This window comes from Mytilus californianus, unplaced genomic scaffold (genome assembly GCF_021869535.1).
Source record: "Mytilus californianus isolate M0D057914Y unplaced genomic scaffold, xbMytCali1.0.p SCAF_3, whole genome shotgun sequence".
Taxonomy (NCBI): Eukaryota; Metazoa; Mollusca; class Bivalvia; order Mytilida; family Mytilidae; genus Mytilus; species Mytilus californianus.
Window position 1 is genome coordinate 65,517,533 of NW_026262679.1, and position 23,672 is coordinate 65,541,204.

The 23,672-nt window shown below is 33.4% G+C and overlaps 1 protein-coding gene and 1 long non-coding RNA gene across 2 annotated transcripts; both read left to right on the top strand.

Moving 5' to 3' along the window:
* Nucleotides 1-671: 671 nt before the first annotated feature.
* Nucleotides 672-10,703, top strand: LOC127733156 (uncharacterized). Its single transcript, XM_052242494.1, has 4 exons — nt 672-799; nt 5,073-5,294; nt 6,292-6,387; nt 9,308-10,703. The coding sequence occupies exons 1-4, from the start codon at nt 731-733 to the stop codon at nt 10,010-10,012; spliced, it is 1,092 nt and encodes a 363-aa protein (XP_052098454.1). The 5' UTR covers nt 672-730; the 3' UTR covers nt 10,013-10,703.
* Nucleotides 10,704-12,487: 1,784 nt separating this feature from the next.
* On the top strand, nt 12,488-17,318 carry LOC127733209 (uncharacterized). The gene is made up of 2 exons (XR_007996911.1): nt 12,488-14,800; nt 15,252-17,318. It is a non-coding gene; the product is annotated as an uncharacterized LOC127733209 (long non-coding RNA).
* The last annotated feature ends 6,354 nt before the right edge of the window (nt 17,319-23,672 follow it).

Consider the following 23,672-nt stretch of genomic DNA (forward strand, 5'->3'; position numbering starts at 1 on the left):
CATTTCACTGATATAGGTAGTAGGCTGTCACTTTTTATAGGAGTGACTGCCAAGCCCCTTAAATAAGGATTTTTTTTACCCTCTTTTATGTTTTGAGCAAAAACTAAAGAAGACAGAGAAAAACTAAACAGAGTAAATGATCAGCAATACAAGATCAACAAAACAGATTTTTGTCATGAATTCAATTCTCATCTACAATGTAGGAGAGTGTCCTTTGTTGAATATCCACAAGGACCAAGGGGAGCAACACAGGCTCTTTAGAGCCTATAGTTCATGTTGATACGGACTTGCATTTCAGGCTCTAAAAATTTTAAAGGGAAGTAATGTAATTGTGACCAGACTTACAACTTATTTACTAATAACTCTCTTATGGAAGAGAAGTCGAATAGCAGTGTAACAAACTACTATGAAAATATATCGTAGACATTCAGCTACCATATTTTAAAATGAGTCACCTCTAGGTCTTCAATACAATGTAAACCAACATCTAACAACAAGCTCAAATAGCCCGGATGACACAAACATTCAGTGCAAAAACCAGCAGAGCATCAAACAATGCAATTCATATTTTAAAAATTAACCATACGTTTTTCTTTGAATTTAAGGACTCAGAAAACATCTGCATGTGAAGTTAGAAAAGGAACAACTTATGAATCAAATGCAGCCCTTTGTGATTTGAAGGAAGAAGACATAAACGAAATACCACCTCTATCATCCAAACCTGAAAACAATGCCATGTGCCTGGAAGATGCAACAGAATATACTAAAATATATTTTGATATTGAAGCTACAGGTCTCAGTAAGTTTTTAGCCATCACATTGCATCTGTCATTTGTTGTGAGTTGGCTGTTTGCATCATATGCATTTTAAGATTTTTATTCCCCTGCTGTAGGCGTGGGGAGCATTAAGTGTTACCCATGTCCATCCAACCGTCCGTATCTTACTCTTTTGGTTACTGCAGGCTAACTTGAGTGTGCAATGACCAAATGTTGGGGGCATCAGTGTTCGCATGTACATTCTTCTTTTATTTTTTCCTAATCTGATCTTCCTTCCTGCGAATGTTTTTACTTTTTTACAGTATTTGATTTGAATACTGCTGATTATTACCATCTTGAAAACTAAATCAATTTGAAGTTAGGACTAAAAAAAAAAGAAATTATATTTTACACTTTGTAAAATACAGATATATTTTTATTATACAAGACAGTTGCTACAGTAACACGTATTTGCTCTTTATTTAATTTGTAAGTACTAACAAATTCACTTTGGGTTTGTTTGTTATTACTTTGAAATCAATATTCAAGTTGATATGCAGCAATATTCAACTCACTCATTATGAAACCTATAAATATGATTTCAGGTCCATTTGACACATATTTCCTGTTTACCACAGAGTTTTTTATATACAGTGGTCATGTTCTAGAATATTAAAGGTTGGGAGCAGGGTTATCAGATATAAGCATTAGCTTATTGATTTTATTGTTGTTTACTAATTTAAAGACAAGAAATTAATCATCTTAATTGTTAAAATTTATTCTTTAATTATTTTACAGGTTCAAGATTTGAAAACAATATTTTAGGATTTGTTGATACTTTGAAATTGTTTAAAAATGTGTATCCAGGTCTGAATTCATATTCTCAGTCTAAATTATGTCAAACACTTCTGGATTTTACATATGGTGCTCACAATGCTGAGGAAGATGTTACTGCATTGCAAAAGCTTGTCAATGAAAAAGTTAATAATACAAGTCAAATGAAAACTGCTTTTCATTCAAAAAATTGTATTTTGAATCAATATTCTTGTTTGAAAAAACTGCATCAAAATTTTCCATCATTGAAATTACTTATAGATTCTAAAGTCATTACCTTGAGAACAGCCACTGTCATAGCTAAGAGTGGGCTTAATTTCTATCATTTAAAGTTAACTTTTACAAGAAATGGTAGATCTGGAATCAAATATATTTTCACAGAAAAGTGCAGATTATCTGTAAGAGTTACAAAATCAGCTAAGATTATTTCAAGTGTATCAGATTTTTTTGAAAAAATGTAAAGAGGAACTTGTGTATTATTGTTTATAGTGTTTGATAACATTTTTTGAGGGAATTTGATGTTTGCTATACCACTGTTCATTTCAACGCACTTTATGACAATACCACTATATCAATCAGAATGAAATTTTTTGTAGTGTTTTAAGAAATGATATTACTTTGAAATCATGTATTATTTGTGAAACATTATATGTTTAAAAAGGACAAATTTTCTGTATAAAGTCAATAATTATGTAGACTTTTGAAGCCCAAACTTTTTATTGCCTTAAATAAGCAAATGAAAGATCCGAAAATTATACCAATAGAAAACGACGTGTTTTTGAAATTATAGATAAACTTTTGGTTGGCAAATTTTTATTCGTTATTGCATGAATATTAACTTAAAATATCTGTCATTTTCTCCCTACCCAGTTTACCCCTATTACTTATTATGATGTGGACCGCGCATTGTTATTGAATCTTATGGAATTTGATTGGATCAAGTTATCATTCAAACTGTTTATGCTTTTCATACGAGTATATTAATTAAATCAGACCGTGCATGAATGTGTACAGTAACTTAAATGACCTTCAAACTGGACGAGTCCATATTACGTTTTATCAATGAAACTAAAGGTATGAAAGGTAAGAATTGCCCCTTCTTATATTTTCACAAAATTTTACACAAACAAATTAGATAAATTATTTTTATTGCGGAGAAAGGAGAGAAAGTTTACTAATAAGACGTTTTATTTCATTAAACAAGTCATTTTTCGAAGAGAAATGCCGAAATACATTTAACGCACGGCTACGCTAGGTAAAATTATTGTTTTTCTTAACAAAAAAAAACATTTTTCAGTCTAATTGGAATTTTATTATTACAATTTATCCCAAACTTAGGTAGTCAGTAAATAAAGTAAAAATATGTCTGATCTGCCTTTTTTTGGACATCAAAAGTCAGTACGATAGTATCAAGGTCAATTTCGCCTACCTCACACAATCTTGTAAACTGCGATGAAAGTCGGGGATAGGGAGACATAAGGAATGCTTCTCCGGAGGTGTACATGTCAGTAAGACACCTTTCACCCGACCCTGACCACATTTTCATGGTCTACTGACCAGATTAAGTTATTGTGATAAGTTCTGTTTATTATTAACTATACAGGGTAGGTCAATGATATTTGATCTATGGAATCATTTGAAGGTGAACATTTCAGTCTGACACCTGTAACTGACCCTGACCTAATTTTTATGGTCCACTGACCAGGTTAAGTTTTTGTGATTAGGTCTGTTTCTCAGTAACTATACATGATAGGTCAATGATACTTAAGTCTATGGATTCATCCAAATGTGTACTCGTCAGTCTGACACCTGTCACCCAACCCTGACCTCATTTTCATGGTCCACTGACCAGGTTAAAATTTTTTGATTAGGTCTGTTTCTCATTAACTCTTCATGGTAGGTCAATGATATTTGGTCTATATATTCATTTGAAGGTTCACATGTCTGTCTGACACCTGTCACCTGACCCGACCTCAAATTCACAATCCATTGATCATGTTAAATTTTCATGAATTTTCAATATTGAGATACTATAAGCAATAGATTTTTCATATTAGGTGTATGGAATTAATTAAACAGGCGAGAAATTTCAGCTTATGCACTCTTGTGAATCAAATGTTATGAAACTTATACACAATGCTTATTACCACAAAATACAGATCAAGTTTGATTATTTGTGGTGTCACTTTTACTGTTCTAGAGTTATGCCCCTTTACAAAAGGAAAAATTGCTGAATTTTTTGTTTCTTTTCTCTAACTTAAGTTTGCCTCAACCAAATGTTATGAAACTTATACACAATACTTATTACTACAAAACTCAGATCAATAACAAATTTGGATAGCGTCACTTTTACCGTTCTTCAGTTATGTAGATATAAGAAGATGTGATATGAGTGCCAATGAGACAACTCTCCATACAAGTCAAAATTTATAAAAGTAAACCTATATAGGTCAAAGTACAGTCTTCAACACAGAACCTTGGCTCACACCGAACAGCAAGCTATAAAGGGCCCCTAAAAATTACTAGTGTAAAACCATTCAAACGGGAAAACCAACTCCCTTTATAACTTTATATGATATGCAACGGGGGCATCATCTGTGTCCCATGGACACATTCCCCATTTATGTGTGTTGTTTTGAGTTCTAGCTAAAAAAATAGCACATGATGATCTATTCTTCTTATTTAGATTTAAGGAGAAATGCATGAGAAAGATTTTCTGAAAATTTTGTGAAATTGTATTTATAAAAAAAAGGTTTATTTTAAGAAAATAGAGAAAAATCAGGCATTTTCCCGTACTTTTTGGGGTTTTTGGGGTCTAGCTAAAAATAAAGCGCATGACGATATATTTTTTTTTCTCGGAAATTAAGGACAAATATTTGAGAAAGATTTTCTGAAAATATTGTGAAGAATTGAAGATGTATTTATAACAAAGAGGTTTATTTTTAAAAAAATAACAAGAAATCATGTGGTTCCCGTACTTTTTCAAATTTTAACTAAACTGATAAAATAACTTAATTTGTTTGAATGATTATATAAAAAAAATATTGCAAAATGTAAGACTGATGTGTATTCTACTTGTTTTGCCATCAATAAAAATATTTGAACACTGTAAATGTATTGTGCATCTTTTTTTTTATACAGAACCTGTTTCTCTAGCTTTTCACCACTCTGAGAAAAATGCCATATATGGGTTCATTTGAAATGAGTATACCGGAAAAAAAATTCGCATGAACCCATATTTTTTTTAACATTTTTTTGAAATCTATCTATACTGAATGTAAAAATCATGAAAAAGAATGATTCTATTTATTTTTAGTTTGAGCAGCAATCATCCTTAAACAATTTTTGGAATTATAATACATGTTCTAAAAAAATATGGTAGAAATAATTCACATCAGGATGCCAGATTTTTCATATAGTGCTGCTTACTTTATTTTGTGTGTTATATTATATTTATTAAATATTTTCACATTTTGTTTTCAGACACATTTTTTTAATGCGGCAACAGGACTTTGGGATTTCCCAAGTTTGAGTGAGCACAGACCCAAGGAGGAGGATGATCCAGCCTTACAACGAGCAATTAAAAAAAGATTAGCTGTATTTGATGGTGCAGAAGGAATTGTTCGAGACACTAAAGGGTATTTGACCGGAAACAATCCACTTGTACTCTTTCCTCCTGTACTAGAAGATGGATGTCTTTGTGGGGTAATTTTTTTTTCTCCGTATTAAATTTCTACTACAAAATTCTGCCCTAAATGGCGCAAATTTTATTAGTGCAAAATATAACAAAATTGGAAAACAAAGGATATTGGGTATCCATCCATGACACAAAATCAGTACATGCACAGCAAAAAAACACAAAAAGCAAAGGAACAGTGCTGTTATTGCTGTTCTTCATCTGAAAGTCACAGTGAGGCCTTCAACACAAAGAAAAAAATAACAAAAAAATATCACCTCAATGCAAGTTTAAGATTGCCCCTAGCACTGGCTTTAGAGAAATTCTTTGCAAAAATAATTAATAGACTTTGTAAGTTGTAACACAACCTAATCAGTCCTGGTCAAAAAAGGACATACTGGAAAGTAGTACATATTTAAAACAAAATAGTTTCTACGGAGAAGGGTAAAACTTAAACTATGTAGCATATATTTTAGGAATTAAGGAATCAGATGAAAGGTGAAGGACTGGTGATCCTTGTAGAACACACAATTTACTGATAATTTTGAATAATACAAAAATGTATGAATGATTTTTGAAATTGAGGGCATGTATAGACTGTTTCTCAGATATAAAGTGCCTGGTTTGGTGTATCCAAAATTCTGGTAACCAGTGCAGTATGTCTGATTTGTATTTGTAATAAAGACAGACTAGATGTACATTATTGTTTAAGAGTATCTTAACTAACTCAGCTTGTTTTGCAAGATATTTACATGTTATTTAGATTTTAGAATGAAATATCTCGCCAGATTATTTTATAGCTAATGAGTTGCATTGTAAAAATTAGTAACCAACAGTTTATTAAATTGAAACTTTGTCAGTTTTAAAATAAAAAATCTAAAATGTCAGATTGCATGAATATCTCAACATTTTATATTTTTAATTTTTCTGCTTATGGTTTTCATGTCTGATACAATGAATTCTGAAAAATTAATGACAATGCTAAAAAGTAAGATTATACATTTTATTTTATGCTTTTAATTAAAGGCTGGCTACTCTGATGATGACCATCCAAATGGGGTATTGACCGATGTGAAGTACAGGACAGTGGTGTATTTGACTAACGGACCAGCTAGATTTGAAGTGAGAATGCTTTCTAAGTCTTGAACTATTTAAAATTTTAAGAACTATGTGCGCTTTATTTCTTTTTAATTATAAACTAATTTAATGAAATGAAAAAGACCAGGATCTTCTTGACAACTTTAAACTGATGTAGATACTACAATTTTGAATGTCATTTGGTAATTTGCCTATTTCATTGTTATTATACCCAACGCAACGAGTTGCGGAGGGTATAATGTTTTTGACCCGTCCGTCCGTCTGTCCGTCCGTCTGTCTGTCAGTCCGTCAGTCCGTCAGTCCTATTTCTTGTCATCGCAACTCCTCTCAAACCACACAACAAAATTTCACGAAACCTTTTTAGATAATAAGGACATACTATGTAGTTGTGCATATCAACAGGAAATTACGATTCAATTTTTTTTCTAGGAGTTACGCCCCTTTGAACTTATTTACTTTAATGTACTACTGCAACCTTTTGTCATCGCAACTCCTCTCAAACCACACAACAGAATTTCATGAAACCTTTTCAGATAATAAGGACATACAACGTAGATGTGCATATCGACAGGAAATTACGATTCAATTTTTTTTCCAGGATTTACACCCCTTTGAACTTATTTGCCCAATATACTACTGCAACCTTTTGTCATCGCAACTCCTCTCAAACCACACAACAGAATTTCATGAAACTGTGTAGATAATAAGGACATACTATGTAGATGTGCATATTGACAGGAAATTATGATTCAATTTTTTTTTCTGATACAATTTTTTTTTCTTACACTTATTTTATTTCTCCAATGACAAAGTGGGGACGTTGGGTATGTGAGGGCGCTCACTAAGGTTCTTTAATTAAGTCTCCCAAACGAAGTTTGGGAAGACTTATTGTTTTTGCTCCGTTCTTATTATTATTCTTCTTCTTCTTCTTCTTCTTCTTCTTCCTCTTCCGCCGCTTTTAAATTTGAACTTGTCCGCACCCGTTCTCCAAAACCGCTTGTCAGATTAACTTAGGGTTTCACAATATGTTAGACTAACATGTCTAGTGGTGCAATCAGGGTTTTGTTTGTGCAATGGGGTTTATAAAGGGGTACTTTGAGGGGCAAAAAGAAAAGAGGGTTTTACTATAGAACCCTATGGGATTTTATTTTTTTAAATTTTCAAATGATTAAGAATTGAAAACCGTTTGTGATAGACACAATCTTTTTAATTGAAAATGTTCTAAATGATAAAGCCCATTAAATGAAATACAGGGTTAGTCCCCAGGGGTCACCCCAACCCCCTGCCATTTAAGAAAGTTCTAATACCTTGTAAGTGGTCAAGATCCCCACCCCTAAACCATATATATTTTGGTTTGTTATGCTAAGATGGTTTGAATGATATACAGGGTTAGTCCCCAGGGGTCATCCCGACCCCCTGCCATTTGAGAAAGTTCTAGTATCTTGTAAATGGTCGAGATCCCCACCCCTAAACCATATATATTCTGGTTTGTCATGATAAAGCACATCAAATGTAATACACGGTTAGTCCCCAGGGGTCACCCCCACCCCCTGCCATTTAAGAAAGTTCTAATATTTTCTAAGTGGTCAAGATCCCCACCCCTAAATCATATATATTCTGGTTTGTCATGCTAAGATGGTTTGAATGGTATACAGGGTTAGTCCCCAGGGGTCATCCCGACCCCCTGCCATTTGAGAAAGTTCTAATATCTTGTAAATGGTCGAGATCCCCACCCCTAAACCATATATATTCTGGTTTGTCATGATAAAGCACATCAAATGAAATACAGGGTTAGTCCCCAGGGGTCACCCCCACCCCCTGCCATTTAAGAAAGTTCTAATATCTTCTAAGTGGTCAAGATCCCCACCCCTAAACCATATATATTCTGGTTTGTCATGCTAAGATGGTTTGAATGATATACAGGGTTAGTCCCCAGGGGTCATCCCGACCCCCTGCCATTTGAGAAAGTTCTAATATCTTGTAAATGGTTGAGATCCCCACCCCTTAACCATATATATTTCTATTTGTCATGTCTCGAACATTTGAATGACGTTTACGGTCAGTCCCCAGGGGTTCCCCCCACCCCCAATGTTCTAATATCTTGTAAATGGTTGAGATCCCCACCCGTAAACCATATATATTCCTGTTCGTCATGTAATGAACATTTGAATGATGTATAGGGCCAGTCCCCAGGGGTTCCTCCCTACCCCCAATGTTCAAGTATCTTGCAAATGGTCGAGATCCCCACCCCTAAACCATATATATTCTGGTTTGTCATGTCAAGATGATTTGAATGATATACAAGGTTAGTCCCCAGGCATCACTAATGCATATAACTTAACTGGACCAAACCATTTTTCACTGGACGTTGCCCAATGTCAGGCGACCCTGGGAATTACGAATTATGGGAGCTTCGTTTGGGAGACTTCATAACAGCATCCTGTTACAATCATTTCTTGCTCCTAATATCATTCATATCATTGATGAGACAAACATTTACCAGTGCATATAAAGTGAGGTTATTAATTTCTCTATTTTCAAATTCTAGTGTGGGCCCTATACAAAGTCATTAAAAATTGATTTATTCTGTTTTAAAGTGTAGTATAAATAAATGTGTAGTGTGCAGAATGTCCTACAAAATTGTATTTTAAAAATACTAATTTATCTGACAAAATGCTCCTGCCAATACATTCCAAGAAATATTTTATATAACCCTAACCTATATAAATTCACTATTTCTTTTATGCATTAATTAGTATGAACATAGTTATATCAAAAGTTATAATATTTCATTTAAAATAGTATATTTTCTACTCAACTGATTTAAAAATATTATACAGATACATTGTACTTGAATTCCCTGATGAATCAGAAACAGATTATATCGATATTATGGCTTAAAATTTGTAGAAGAAAAATGCAATTTGCTTTTCATCTTTTTCAGGTATTTGGTAGGAATTGCTTGGCAGGAAATGCAGACTGCCAAGTTCAATATGTTGGATCTTCAGACAGCCTCCATTTTCTTTCAAAGGAAACTGCTGCAGGAGATGAGATTGGCTGGGATTTTGTAGATCATGCATTGAACTCTCATGTCACTTTCAGTGCATATTGCAAAATCATGAGCAAAAAATACAGGAGAAATTTTCTTAATTCAGCTAAATTTATGTCCCCTCAAACATTCATTACTTGGTGGTTTTCATGGAGTAGTAAATTTAAGACTGATTTCAGAAAGCCTTGCTCTATCTGCAAATACAACCCAAAATTCTTAGCATGTGATGGCACTAAAATTGGTATTAGCTTTAAAAATGCAGATACAGATCCAATAGAAAAACCAACTTCAACAGAAAAAGTTGACCCATGTCATAGAAGAAATGATCGTTGTTTCTTTAATTTCAACAGCCAAGAACAACAGGATGGTATTATAAGAAAATGCAGAGATCACCTTGCATACACATCAAAAAAAGCACTTGGACAATTAAATCAGGCATTAGAATTTGAAGAAGAACTCAATAGAAATACACTCCTTATTAGTCCCCTACTGACGAAGTCAAAGGGGACTTTAGGTTTGCACTCTGTCCGTCTGTCCGTCCGTCTGTCCATCCGTCAATCCAGCAAATCAGCTTTCCACACTTTTTTTCTTCGTTCTTGAAGATATTGTTTGATATTTGGTATATAAGTTTTGCCATGACAAGTTATAGATCAAGTTCGAATTTTGTTCCTGTCTGATGATTTAGTCCAGAGTTATGGACCATAACTCTGGACCATATCTAATGTTAGAGTACTATGTTAAACCATATTTCTGTATAAAGGGAGATAACTCATTTTTTAAAAGACATTCTTTGGTTAATTATTTGAAGAATTTTTTGGCAGGTTTGATTGTTATTTTGTATAAACTAATTTTCTGAATGCTATATATATATAAAAAAAATTATGAAGTGAAATCCTTTAATTAGATAATAATCTATTTTTATTAATTACAAACGAAAGTGAACCAACGCCTGGTGAGTCTGTAGTGAGTTAGAGTCCCTGAAGTGGATACCTCGGGTATGCAGGGTCGTTATGATGAAACACAATAATGTAGAAAGTCTTATAACAACAACACTGGAGGGACTGCTGCAGAAAATTTATTGATCGACATGTTTCGGTGCCTAGGGCACCGTCATCAGGATACAAATAATACATTGAACATACTTAAGTGTACAATCGGGTTGTCTTGTGACAACGTCATAGTATAGTAGTTGTTATGAAAGGGAGGTAATAGTGAAAGTATAAATAGAAAATGTATATAAATAGATTGTCAACATGAAAATGAAAGTAAATTAAAATTGTTTGTATATCAACTCTGTGTTATTATTGTCTCAGCTAAAAATGTTATAAATAGAATGTACAAACACATGTCTGTCCCATAGTTCTTCCGGTAGCTCATCTAAACATATGGTTTCATCACTGCTGCTTGTTGTCAGGTCTATGTAGTCTTCCTGAGTAAGGTCCATGACATAACCGTAATCGTTTGTTATGTATTGCGGAGTGTTATTTAAAGAAGAGTCGGAATCCGACAGGTACAGGTCTTGTTCCAAATCACTTGTTGAGGGTTTTTTCGGTTTTGAGGTGGATGATTGGTGATACTCATACGGTGATTTAGCTGGTATTGTCCTGAATGTAGGTGTTTTCCCGTTCCATTCTTTTTTCTGTACGGCTTCAAATGGTGGTCTCCATTTTTCTATTGCTTTGGCCATTTCACGAGGATTTTGTTGGAAGCTATTATAATCTTCTCTGGCTTTATCTGGGTGTTTTGATTTAAGGTGTGTTACGGCATTTGATTTTCTAGTGAAGGTTGCAACACAATGTTTGCATTCAAACATTGTTGCGACTGGTTCGTGGCGTTCCTTATGGTGTCTTCGTAAAGTAGAAATACTGCAGAAAGTTTTCGGGCATTTTTTGCAATTAAATCGTCTTGTGAAAGTTCCTGTAGTTTCTTTTCTTTTGGTAATCTTCGTATTAGCCATATCGTCTGTTAAGGCCCCAGGGTTCGGTGCTTCCAAATTTATGTATAAGAGCTTCTTCCGTTCTTAGTCTGACGTTTATGTTTTGTTCTGTGGTTGTTATGCCTGTTATGGTGACGTCGTGTTTATTGTGACCATTTGAGGTGAAGTGTTTCGAGACTGGTTTTGTATTATTCTCAGTGTTGATGTCCTGTAGATGTCCCCTGAATCTTTCTTTTAGGCTATTTCCCGTTTGACCAATGTATTGTTTTTTGCATTGTTTGCATTCTATTAAATACACCACACTTTCTGTGTTGCATGTAATTTCGTGTTTAATATCTATTTGGTAACTGTTTACGGTACTTTTTGCACTTTCTGCGGTTTTCATTAATCTACAGAGATAGCAATTCTTTCCGCAAGGGTGGCTACCCTTACGGGTTTGTTTGCGTACAATTTCGGTTTTTACTAGTATTTGTTTGATTGATAAGGCTCGTCTATATGAAACAATGAGTTTTTGTTTCGCGAGGGTTTGAGTTTCAGGAGTTTTTTTGAGGATATCTTTCCTCTGGTTGATGGTTCCGTTAAGATTTTTTATTTTTGGATGGTAGTTGATTACTAATGGAATCATATCTGGCTTCACGGGTTGGTCAGTTTCCTTTGGTTTTAACAAATCATTTCGATTTAACATATACGCAATACATAACAAACGATTACGGTTATGTCATGGACCTTACTCAGGAAGACTACATAGACCTGACAACAAGCAGCAGTGATGAAACCATATGTTTAGATGAGCTACCGGAAGAACTATGGGACAGACATGTGTTTGTACATTCTATTTATAACATTTTTAGCTGAGACAATAATAACACAGAGTTGATATACAAACAATTTTAATTTACTTTCATTTTCATGTTGACAATCTATTTATATACATTTTCTATTTATACTTTCACTATTACCTCCCTTTCATAACAACTACTATACTATGACGTTGTCACAAGACAACCCGATTGTACACTTAAGTATGTTCAATGTATTATTTGTATCCTGATGACGGTGCCCTAGGCACCGAAACATGTCGATCAATAAATTTTCTGCAGCAGTCCCTCCAGTGTTGTTGTTATAAGACTTTCTCTATTTTTATTAATGTATATATTACATTACATTGTGTAGATAAAAATTGTTGACATTTTATAGATAAGTTACAAATCTATATTAGTTTGTGAAAAATAAAAGAAAAAATATTTGGAACTACATGTATTAATTATATTTGATTATAATTTGAAAATAGATATACACTGTATTACATCATATCTAATTTTAGAGAACTATTAATCATATCTAATGTTAAAGTGCTTTCCACACTTTTTTTCATCATGCTTGAAGATATTGATTGATAATTGGTATATAGTTTTTTAATGACAAGTTATACAGATCAAGTTCGAAATTTTGTTTCGGTTTGATAATTTTGTGCAGAGTTATGGTCCTTGGACTTGAAAAATTCACTCATTTAATCAGTTTTCCACACTGTTTTAGTCATGCTTGAAGATATTGACTTGATATTTTCTTTTTGTTTACACCATGACAAGTTATAGAACAAGTTAGCTTTTTGTTCCAGTATAATGAATTTTTACCCGGTAGGGGACTATGTATTGCCATGCAATACTCTCAGAATGCTTGTTGAAACAGTTTCTCATCAGTGTTCCGACATCATGCGCAGATTTGTATGTAATAAGTATCCTGAGTCTGTACAGAAGAAATTAGCAGTCATATTCAAGTTTTTGTCAACAAATCATTCTTTGTCATCATTAATTCCTTTTCGCTACACAGATCTTTTGGATTCGATTTTGTTGGAATTGAGAACATCCACACAAAACCACAGAATAAATTTGATATCTGATTTTTCTCCTGAAATTCGTGATACTTTATATGCTGCTTTGCCTTATGAACAGTCACTTTCTGATGTTATTTCTTTATTTCAGTATCTAGTCTTAAGAATTCAACATATAACGAAAAGAATAAAGGGTCAGCCATCTTCGTACAATCCTGAAAGATATGGTCCAGCCTTCTACTTTATACCCAGTGGAGAGAAGCTTAGAGACATTCCAATTTATACCATGAATGAAAGTGCACATTCAAAGAATTATGATGACCTATCTGATGAGCAGTGTAATAAGATATATCCTGAGGTCTCCAGACGTGGTACTACCTACTTATTTCTTTGGTTTGACCCTAAGCACTATGGTCATTGTTATGGTTTTCATATCATTCCAGGATCTGAAGGGAGGAAAGACCCTTTCTCTTCTGCCTATTCATACTTATAACATGCTCCAGAAGAGGTATTTTCTGATTTTACATGTCAGTTTGAGGAGTACTGTTTGAACAGGGAACCTGGTTTCTGGGAGAATACACGATTTTGGCACGATTTATTTCATGGTTACAGTCACAAATGTCCTTTCTGCTACAAGTCCCAGAGAATTTGTCCATTGCAGGGCTTGAACACAGAGATATGTGAGCATTTCAACTCATTCATCCACAAAATCAAATATTCTGCCAGATCTATTTCACCTTCAATTCATGATTCATCAGTGGTGTGAAATGAAACGCTCGTCATTTGAACAGAGCTGCATATTTAGCCTGAATTGACGACAACAAAAAAACAACATTAGATACACCTAATCTGGTAATTTATAAAAGTTTGTTTTTTCATTGAATTCCGACAATATCAAAATAATGAGATTTGGTATGATTGCCAATGCGGCAACTATCAACCAAAGTCCAAGAGAAGTGGATGTTAGCAATTATAGTCCACCATATGGCCTTCAACAATAAGAAAAAGTACATTCTATGGTGTGAACAAAAAGTATATAGTAAGGGCATTTTCATTCATGGCATATTGGTTTGTTAGCAGTAAGGATATACAAAAGGTAATCTAGAAAAGTATGTTGTCATAATAAAGAATTATTTTCAAATAAATATGAGAGAAAAATTCTCTTTTGTATAATATGCATCACTGAAGTGTTCAATTAAATGGGGATGATTACAGGATGATTCTTCAAATATAATGTGACAAAGATCCATCCGTATCAATTTTGAGATCAGTTTGTTGAATAAAGGTCAAAATTTAAAAAAAAAAAAGATGATGCTTCCCAATAAATTAAGAATTTCCAAAGTTTTCTGACAGAAATTTGAATATATAGCAATATGGTGTATCAGTCAATGATGGACACCTAACAACACAAAAAAAAACTAAGAGAAAAAATAAAGTACTGTTAATCTCTTCATGATTGCATCATAATGTTTAATGAAGAAAATTGTTCATGGTTTGACCTAAACCTGTGTTTTGATGTTGAGTGGCTTAAATAATTTTCATTTTAAATGTGTACTGGCTCTGTTGTTTGGTCTTTTTTTCAGGTCAGAAGAACCAGAGAATTATCAATGAATTCTTAAAGGTATATAAATTGATATATTCATCAAAGTCTTTTCAAATGTGTACAGATTTACAGTATATTACTATAAATAAAAAAGCAAGAACTTTTTATGATTGCTGTATTGTCTGTGGCTTTCATCCATCTTGGACTTGTCAAGACCATCATGTCTTAACATTAATTTAGATTAAGATATCCGAACTTTCCTAGAATATGCATGGTTTATGTACCTGTACTCTAATTTATTTAATTACTTGTTTAGTTATACATATATTTTATAATACATGTATATATAATAAAGGCATAAATTTTATAAAAAAAAATCAAAAGGAGTTGCATAGTTATTCTGACTGCTTCTAAACAAAAATATATCAATCAATGTGTACATTCATTTAATGTTAACATCTAATTTTTAAAAAATGTGCTCATGAATTCAATAAATTGTTGAATGTTTTCTTATTTTTTTCTTTATCAGGATGTGGTCAAGAAGACGAAAGAAGCTGTTGTCTGTCAGGAGATATTATGTTTTTAATTTTGACTGACAATTTTATTGTTGTTATTGTCATTAAATGGCACAAATGAATTGAAGACTGTAGTTCTATTTTTTATTATTTGTTCATATATTATGTTGTATATAAGAATATTTTTAATTATTATTTTTTGAGTCTGCAAATTTATGTATCAGACACGAGACAAAGTAATCTTACATTCATGTGGTCTGTAAAGAAATGTTTTTTAAATGGACCTCATTTTTTCTATATTTAACAGATTATGTATCTTGGAGTGTTCTCATTACCTAACCTGTAACATGTTGATAAATTTGTACTTTATAATCCTATGAAAGATTTTATGTCAAAAAATGTTATAACCAGTTACCATTGTCAGGTATCCACTTTCAGGAATGCCACTTGCCTATAATATCAAGCTACAAAATGTTACTAAATATCTAGGTTTGAGGTATATGCTTAATCTAAAATAAGGAAATGTGGTATGATTGCCAATGAGACAAGTATCCTAAGATGGCAACCAATTCCAATCTATGGAATACAGGCCCTTTATTTGGGACTTTTATTACAGAATGAATTGGAGTTTTAACGTGGTTGTGAGCGTGAAACCCTTCCCCTAACCTGAAAACAGTAGACTGTGATAGCACAACATAACAACTAAACATTAGTTGAAATGGTATGACTCGTTGTATTGGTACAAAGCCCAAAAACAACTTACAAATGACAAAAGAGTAGCGATGTAACAGATAACAAAGGAACTGAAAGCTTGTTCAAAACAGACAACATGTAACGATGATATTTTTCATTAAGCATTTTCGTCCTAGACTACAGAATATCAAAATACATAAATCTATTTTATTAGCTCACCGGGGCCCAAAGGGCCCCATGTGAGCTTATGCCATCACTTGGCGTCCGTCGTCGTCTGTCGTCGTTGTCTGTCATCGTCGTCTGTCGTCGTAATTTATTTCAAAAATCTTCTCCTCTGAAACTACTGGGCCAAATACCTTCAAACTTTAACTAAATGTTCCTTAGGGTATCTAGTTTATGAATTATATCCGAAGTTTTGATCCATCGACAAACATGGCCGCCATGGCTAAAAAGAGAACATAGGGGTCAAATGCAGTTTTTGGCTTATATCTCAAAAACTAAAGCTTTTTGAGCAAATCTGACAAGGTGCAAAATTGTTCAATTGGTCAAGATCTATCAGCTCTGAAATTTTCAGACGAATCGAACAACCCATTGTTGGGTTGCCACCACCGAATTGGTAGTTTTAACAAAATTTTGCAGTTTTTTGTTATTATTTTGAATATTATTATAAATATATATAAACTGTAAGCAGCAATAATGTTCAGCAAAGTAAGATCTACAAAAAAGTTAATATGACCATAATTATCAATTGCCCCTTAAGGAGTTATTGCCCTTTAAAGACAATTTTACACAATTTGTTCATCAAGTTTGCTAACATTTAAAAATCTTCTCCTCTGAAATACAGGTGAGCGATTCAGGCTCTTGAGAGCCTCTTGTTTAAGTTTGTTGAATTTAAATACCTTCTTCAAAACTATGATCTATGAAATTTAGACAATAGATCGCTTCTTCTTGATAAAGAGGTAGCAATGTGAGAAAATCTTTATTCTTTTTTCATTTTCTGTATTTTATTTATGAATAGACTTGGTTTTTTGGTAGGTAAGGTTGTTCTCTTTCATTGACCACAATAGCAGCATGTTGAGTCCGGGGTCCATTAAGTACAGTTTTTTAATAACATAAAGCATATTCCGGGTGCGGGAATTTCTTGCTGCATTGAAGACCTGTTGGTGACCTTCTGCTGTTGTCTGTTCTATGGTCGGGTTGTTGTCTCTTTGACACATTCCCCATTTCCATTCTCAATTTTATTATATAAATGTTGGGTTTTTATTTTATTTAAAAGAAAGTACAATAAAAAGAACCAAGGTATGGAATTTTCTTGATGTGCAGTTACATTTGTAAGCCTATAAATTGATGTATACATATTTCATTCTCCAATAAAATTTCTTTATGCATATCATTTTTATTGTATCTATGGCAGTATAACTGTCGAATAGTGTTGCCATTTAAGAATGAGATTTGGTAAAAGAAAGAAAACTCTTTAAGAGAAATAGTTCTAGGTATTAAAAAATATGTCCAAAAGATTTTTCAACTGACTCAAAAGATGTGGGACAGAAATCTAAATGATGTGAAATACAATGGTGATGTTTGTACTAAACAAACTGCTTTTGTGCATTACACGATATATTTCCATATAACATATCTATTTACTGAAGATGTTTTGCCTTTGAGCGCTTCAGTGACTTCAAATGAAAAAAAAATGAACTGATGAAAGAGTCGTCTTATTATGCAACCTCCAAAATTTTTTGGGTTGCATATAATGCTATGATGTCGTTGTCGTCGTCCGAAGACACATTTGGTTTCCGGACAATAACTATAGTTTAAGTGAATAGATCTCTATGAAATTTTACAAGAAGGTTCAATACCACAAAAGGAAGGTTGGGATTAATTTTGGGGGTTATGGTACCAACAATTCAGGAAAAAAGGGCCAAAACAAGCATTTTTGTAGTTTCCAGACAATAACTTGTGTATAAATGTATGGATCTCTCTGACATTGTACCACAATGTTCCATATCACAAAGGGAAGGCTGGGATTGAGTTGGGGGTAATTGCCCCAAAAGTTCAGGAATTAGGGGCCAAAAACAAGCATTTTTCTAGTTTCCAGACAATAACTTGTGTTTAATTGTATGGATCTCTCTAAAATTGTACTGCAAGCTTCCATACTACAAGGGAAGGCTGAGATTGAGTTTGGGGGTAACTGCTCCAAAGGGGGGGGTTCCCAATTTTCGTCAATTGCACAGTATTGTGCAATAGATTTTTACGATCTTTGACCACATTTATTTTGTGTCAGAAACCTATATAATGTCAAAATTTGGATCACAATCCAAATTCAAACAGTATCAAGCTTGAATATTGTGTCCAAATTTGCCCCAACTGTTCAGGGTTTGACCTCTGCGGTCGTATCAGGCTGCGCTCAGCGAAGCATTTTATTTTATTTTTCTTTAAAATGCTGTTTGCAGGTGTAAATCATGCCTGATGGCCATGGAAAGTACTTGAATTCAGATGTTTTAATAGCCAAGGTAATGGTTGCAACAATACTTGGGGACGTATTTGAGGCTTAGATGTAAAGATACTTGTCATGGCTAATATTCATCCAATGTTTTTTCGGAAGAGCTTAAATCATATTTATACTTGAGGTATTCTGATGAAAAATTTACCATGCAAATGCTAGTCCTTTTCCAATTAAAAATTATTATTATGTCTTCGACAGTATTATTACCGATATTTTAATGAAATTATAGAGCCAGTTATGCTGCCAATAGAGAAATAGTTGTTTTAAATGGTGTTCTGGTCAGTTATACACAAATCATCGTGGGACTAACTAACAAACCTTCGAAACTACCACGGCTTGAAGTTAAAAAGCAGGTCATGCATGTTCAGGACGAGAACAAATTTATAAAGAATACAATAGGTTGAAAGATGGGGAATTGTACTGCCACTTGCACATGTGTGTTTGTCGGATAGGGACGTAATGATGCTATGTTAGGGGGACGACCCTTTGATATTCTGGGGGGGGGGGGGGGGGGGGGGGGGCAGGAGGATTTTGAAAATAAATAACTCAGCCTTGATAATAACAAAAATGAATGGTTTGTTCTGTGGTAGTTTGAAAATAAATAACCTGACTTACAATGTATTGAAAATAACTTGGCAGGTCTTTTAAGCCATTTCAAGTATAAATGCTATTCTGAAGTATGAGATGGCACCAGATTCTTCCAAAATTCGTCTTTTTTCATATTTTTTTCGGGAAAAACTTCCCAAATCTTTTATTAATTTAAATATTAATGTATTTGAAATGTTTGAAAATGGGTTTCATTTCACTTGAGGTATATTGAGGTATATTGTCTCGTGAACATTTAGCTCACTTTTATTACAGGGCCGTAACTACATTGAGGCAAATGCCTCATGTTGGAAATTTCAAAACAAAAGCTTGTCTTCATATCAAATTGTTTTCATGGCAAGTGTCTTGCAAGAAGCAAGTTCTGTTCACCCTCTTACGTAGCCCCTGTTTTTTGAGATCCATGTTTCTCATTTATTTTTATTTTTCAGTGTTGCCATGATTGTCTATAATGTTTGTCGTTTTGTGTTTTATCTGTTCCCGGGTTTGTCTTTTGTTCATTGATTGCCCTTCTTTGTGACTATTCTCTTAGTGTTGCATTCTATTTGTAATTTAGTAGTTATGTTTTAAACTTGAGTTTTATTATATTTAAGGACCTTTTGTCTATTACAAACTGCTTTAAATTGTATCCCAGTTAGGAACTACATCAAGTTGTAATTGAAATGTGTTATAAAAACTGACTTGACATAGTTATATCAATGATAATCAGCCCCCTCTTAACTTAATTTGAAAAAAAACATAATTGACAGGTATAAAAGGTTTTCTGCAAACTGAAACATTTTTTGCTTTGTCCTACATATTGGTCTTTTGATGTTGTCCCTAAAAACTAAAAGTCTTACACTGAATCTATGTATTTTGCTTTGAGACCAGAATATTGTCAAAAAATTAAAACAGAACTTGCGTTTCAGATTAAGAAAGGGTCTGGGAAACGCGCATAATGCATGATTTTGCGCCATTTTTTCTATAGCTTCTTGGGGCCTTCAACAAACCCCAGACTCTTCGCTGATTTTTTTTTTCGCCTCGCTCCGCTCGGCGAAAATGTTTTACAACTTTAAAAGAGGCTAGTTACAGCCCAGCTTTAATACCTTGTACGTATGCAATATATGCAGTTAGCAATTCAGAAGATTAACTTCCAGAGGATGATGATTAATTCTTATTGACTTAATTGACTATGTTATTTATTTAAGAATTTAAAAATTGTATGTTTTCAAATATTATAAATATAATTGTGAAAATAGATAATCAGTCCCTTGTTTTAATGAAAATGAAAAATTATGCTTCAACAGTGCAGAAAATAAATAATCTGTCCTTTTGGTCCACAAAAATAAATAACCCCCCCCCCCCCCCCCAGAATATCAAATGGTCGTCCCCTTACACCCATTGGATCTAACTCTGTTGTAGCAGATCACCGACGAATGACTCCTAATGGAGCTGTAGGGCGTTCTTTGACGTACAGAGTGGTAACCCCTTTCATCGGTCGTCCCACTGTCTGTATCACTCTTATTGACTCTTAATAAAATAGAATACCACGGCTCTGTGACGTTAAATACGTTGAACCAAGCCACTTAGACACGGACATATCACCGACGTTATAAAGAATGAACTGACGTTAATAGGTTTGACCAAAACCGGTTATAGTAACATGTTATGCGATTTATTGTCTGCACTTTCACTAAACTTGCACTGAAAAAAAAAATCGAACGCAGGTGTGTTCAATTTCACCATTCCACCGAAATTCAAATAATTAACAACAATTAATCAAGTGAACATGTCTGTTAGGGGCTCGATTCACCAAAAAAAAATCTGACGACAAAAAAAAATATTTGTATCTGGGACTTGTTTAATAGTCCCAGTTTATATCTAAATGTTCACGACTTACGAGTATTATTTTATGTAATATTTTTTGGTGAAATTAGTCGCTGATCGACGGAGTTTCGAAGCAGTGTACATGATGTTCTTCTGGTGATCTCAAAGCTAAAGATAAACAATAGGGTATTTAGTACTAGTTCTAGTACTAGTTCTATCCTGCATGGACTTTATGAAAACAGATTATAGGTCCGAACGAGCGATTTTGTAAAATTAAGTATAAAAAGGTGGATTTTGAACAGCAAAACGTATAATTTAATACCATTGCATGTATGTGGCGCTATATTAATGCTGAATGGAATGCATTGAATGCGCTACGTACAATATATTTTTGTTTAAATTAAATTTGAAAAAGTGTACAGTAAGTAATGTTATTAAGATGAGCGCTTTCGAAATATAAACAGGTTTATAATAATAATTGATTGTCGTGTACGCTTAACGTCCAGTGGCAAATATCTCATGCATGTTCATGATGAGGGTGTATAATAAATAATTATTAAAGCCCCTCGCTTTAAATCTCATAGTATATACCTTTTCATAGACTAACCTAGACGTATAGTCGTCCATAAAAGGCACCGATATGAATCATACGAAACTATTCAATTGAGAAAACTAGCGGCCTAATTTATACAAAACAATTTACGAAAAACAAATATGACAGACAAGAACCAAGGACAACCACTGAACTACAGGTTCCAGACTTGGGACAGGCACATAAATAGATAATGTGGCGGGTTTAAACATGTTTGTGAGCGCTCAACCTTCCACTAACCTGGGACAGTGGTGTAACAGCACAGCATAAGAACAAACTATAAAAATCAGTTGAAAAAGGCTTAACTCGTCAAATCGATACAAAGAAAAACATCAAACAAAAACACAGACAGGACGTGGTAGAGTATATATCCATCATCCCACAACAAAAAAGACACTAAGTAGAGATCTAAGAGTATAAGAAGTTACTGACAGGTATTTCCCAATAACAATTAATTTAAAAAATCATGTATCTAAGACTAAAATATTAATCAGTACGCCATTAACAGCCATGATCTTGTGCAATGCTAAAATATAGGTATCGAAAGATTGTAGTTCATGTTATTGCATAGAAAAACAAACTGATCAAAGAAATGTTTTTGATATTTTAACTGCGCTCGTCAAGGATACACGTGAGATCAAAACGCCACGTGACGCCAGAGACTTGTAATACAATTGCATGCGTATACAATTTGTGAATTTAGTCATTTTCATCTCTTCAAGTGCAGCAAATCGTCACCTTATAGATCAATTACCTTTGCAATCTCATCCTTATAATTCTTGAAATATGAAATATTTGCCACTGGACGATAACAAATAACAACAATCGACAATCGTTAATGACGAGTATTGTCCTGTATGATGCTACGACAATGCAAACTATATTGGGTAAATAGGTTTCTTGAATAGTTTTAAATGAATAAACATTCAGAGAGGTGACAATGAATAAAAAATTTATAAGGGTTCCGCAGATCCCAGGTTCTCGCCTACTTTCCGAATCTAATTTCAAAAACTTTAACTGTAGACTGTATGTAATGTTAACTGGATGAAAAACTAAGTCCATTTATAAGTAATATACGGGAAAACAGGAAATAAATTTTTAAAAAATTTCCTTCTAGATGCTAGCTTTTGATTATAAACAAGCTTCTGTCCAAGTTTGGTACAAATGCAGGATATTTTAAGAAAGTTCTTAAAATTTTTAAAACTTTAACCACAGAGTGAATGTTATGTTAACTGGCAGAAAAACTAAGACCATGTATAAGTAAAATACGGATAAACAGGATTTTTTTTACAAATTTTACTTCTGGATACTTATCTTATGATCATAAACAAGCTTCTGTCCAAGTTTGGTAGAAATCCAGGATAGTTTAAGAAAGTTATTAAAATTTCAAAAACTTCAACTACAGAGTGACTATTTGTGGACCACGCCGACGACGACGCCGACGACGGAATGTATGATCGCTATGTCTCGCTTTTGCGACAAAAGTCGCAGGCTCGACAAAAAGATGAAACAGTTTATATGAAATCTACCAACTTGCTGAATACACTTTGATTTTTTTTTAAGTTAGTTTATATGCCGTATCATTTATAAAATGACTACCAAAATAGAACGATTTTAGTGTTTATCTTCAAGGGTATTTTGTGATCTCCTATGCATTCTTAAAAGAAATTAAAAAAAGATGATTAACATTCTCTGTACGACCACAACATTAATACCAAATCTATGTTCATGTTAAACATAGACAATTAGACACTGACAAGACTTCATAGTTTTGATATCAATAATTTATTGTTTCGACATTATTCGCAACCATATTTTAGTAACGTTGGCATAGATGTTCGGCGATGTATACAACCAATAGGTTCAAGGCCCTTTACAGCGCGTGTTACAATGACATTGGGAGTTTATAAGATGAATACAGACCGGAACAAGTGATGTAGTGGTGCTTTAAAAGATAATAAGAACTAGTTTATGTTATCCTCAAATGTCAATCACGTATCTTGCTTCTTTATTTTATCACTTTGATTGAGTTCCTTCATTAAATTTGGAAGAATTTGTAAGAATCATCTCGGCAACAAACATTTGAACCATATAGTCATTTCCATTTAATATACTTTGTGTTAATATGTCTTCTGATTGAATTAAATCATTTCAATTGATATTTTATAGTGTGTCTTTCTATGTTACACTATTGTTTCGGATAAGGATGAAGGTTGGTGCCTATTAAAACGTTTT

What these genes read in the sequence shown, in the direction of transcription:
- LOC127733156 (XM_052242494.1), top strand. Translation starts at nt 731, where the DNA reads ATGCCATGTGCCTGGAAGATGCAACAGAATATACTAAAATATATTTTG. An exon ending in TATTGAAGCTACAGGTCTCA is followed by an intron (nt 800 to 5,072) that starts GTAAGTTTTTAG and finishes TTTTGTTTTCAG; the next exon opens with ACACATTTTTTTAATGCGGC. An exon ending in ACGGACCAGCTAGATTTGAA is followed by an intron (nt 6,388 to 9,307) that starts GTGAGAATGCTT and finishes CATCTTTTTCAG; the next exon opens with GTATTTGGTAGGAATTGCTT.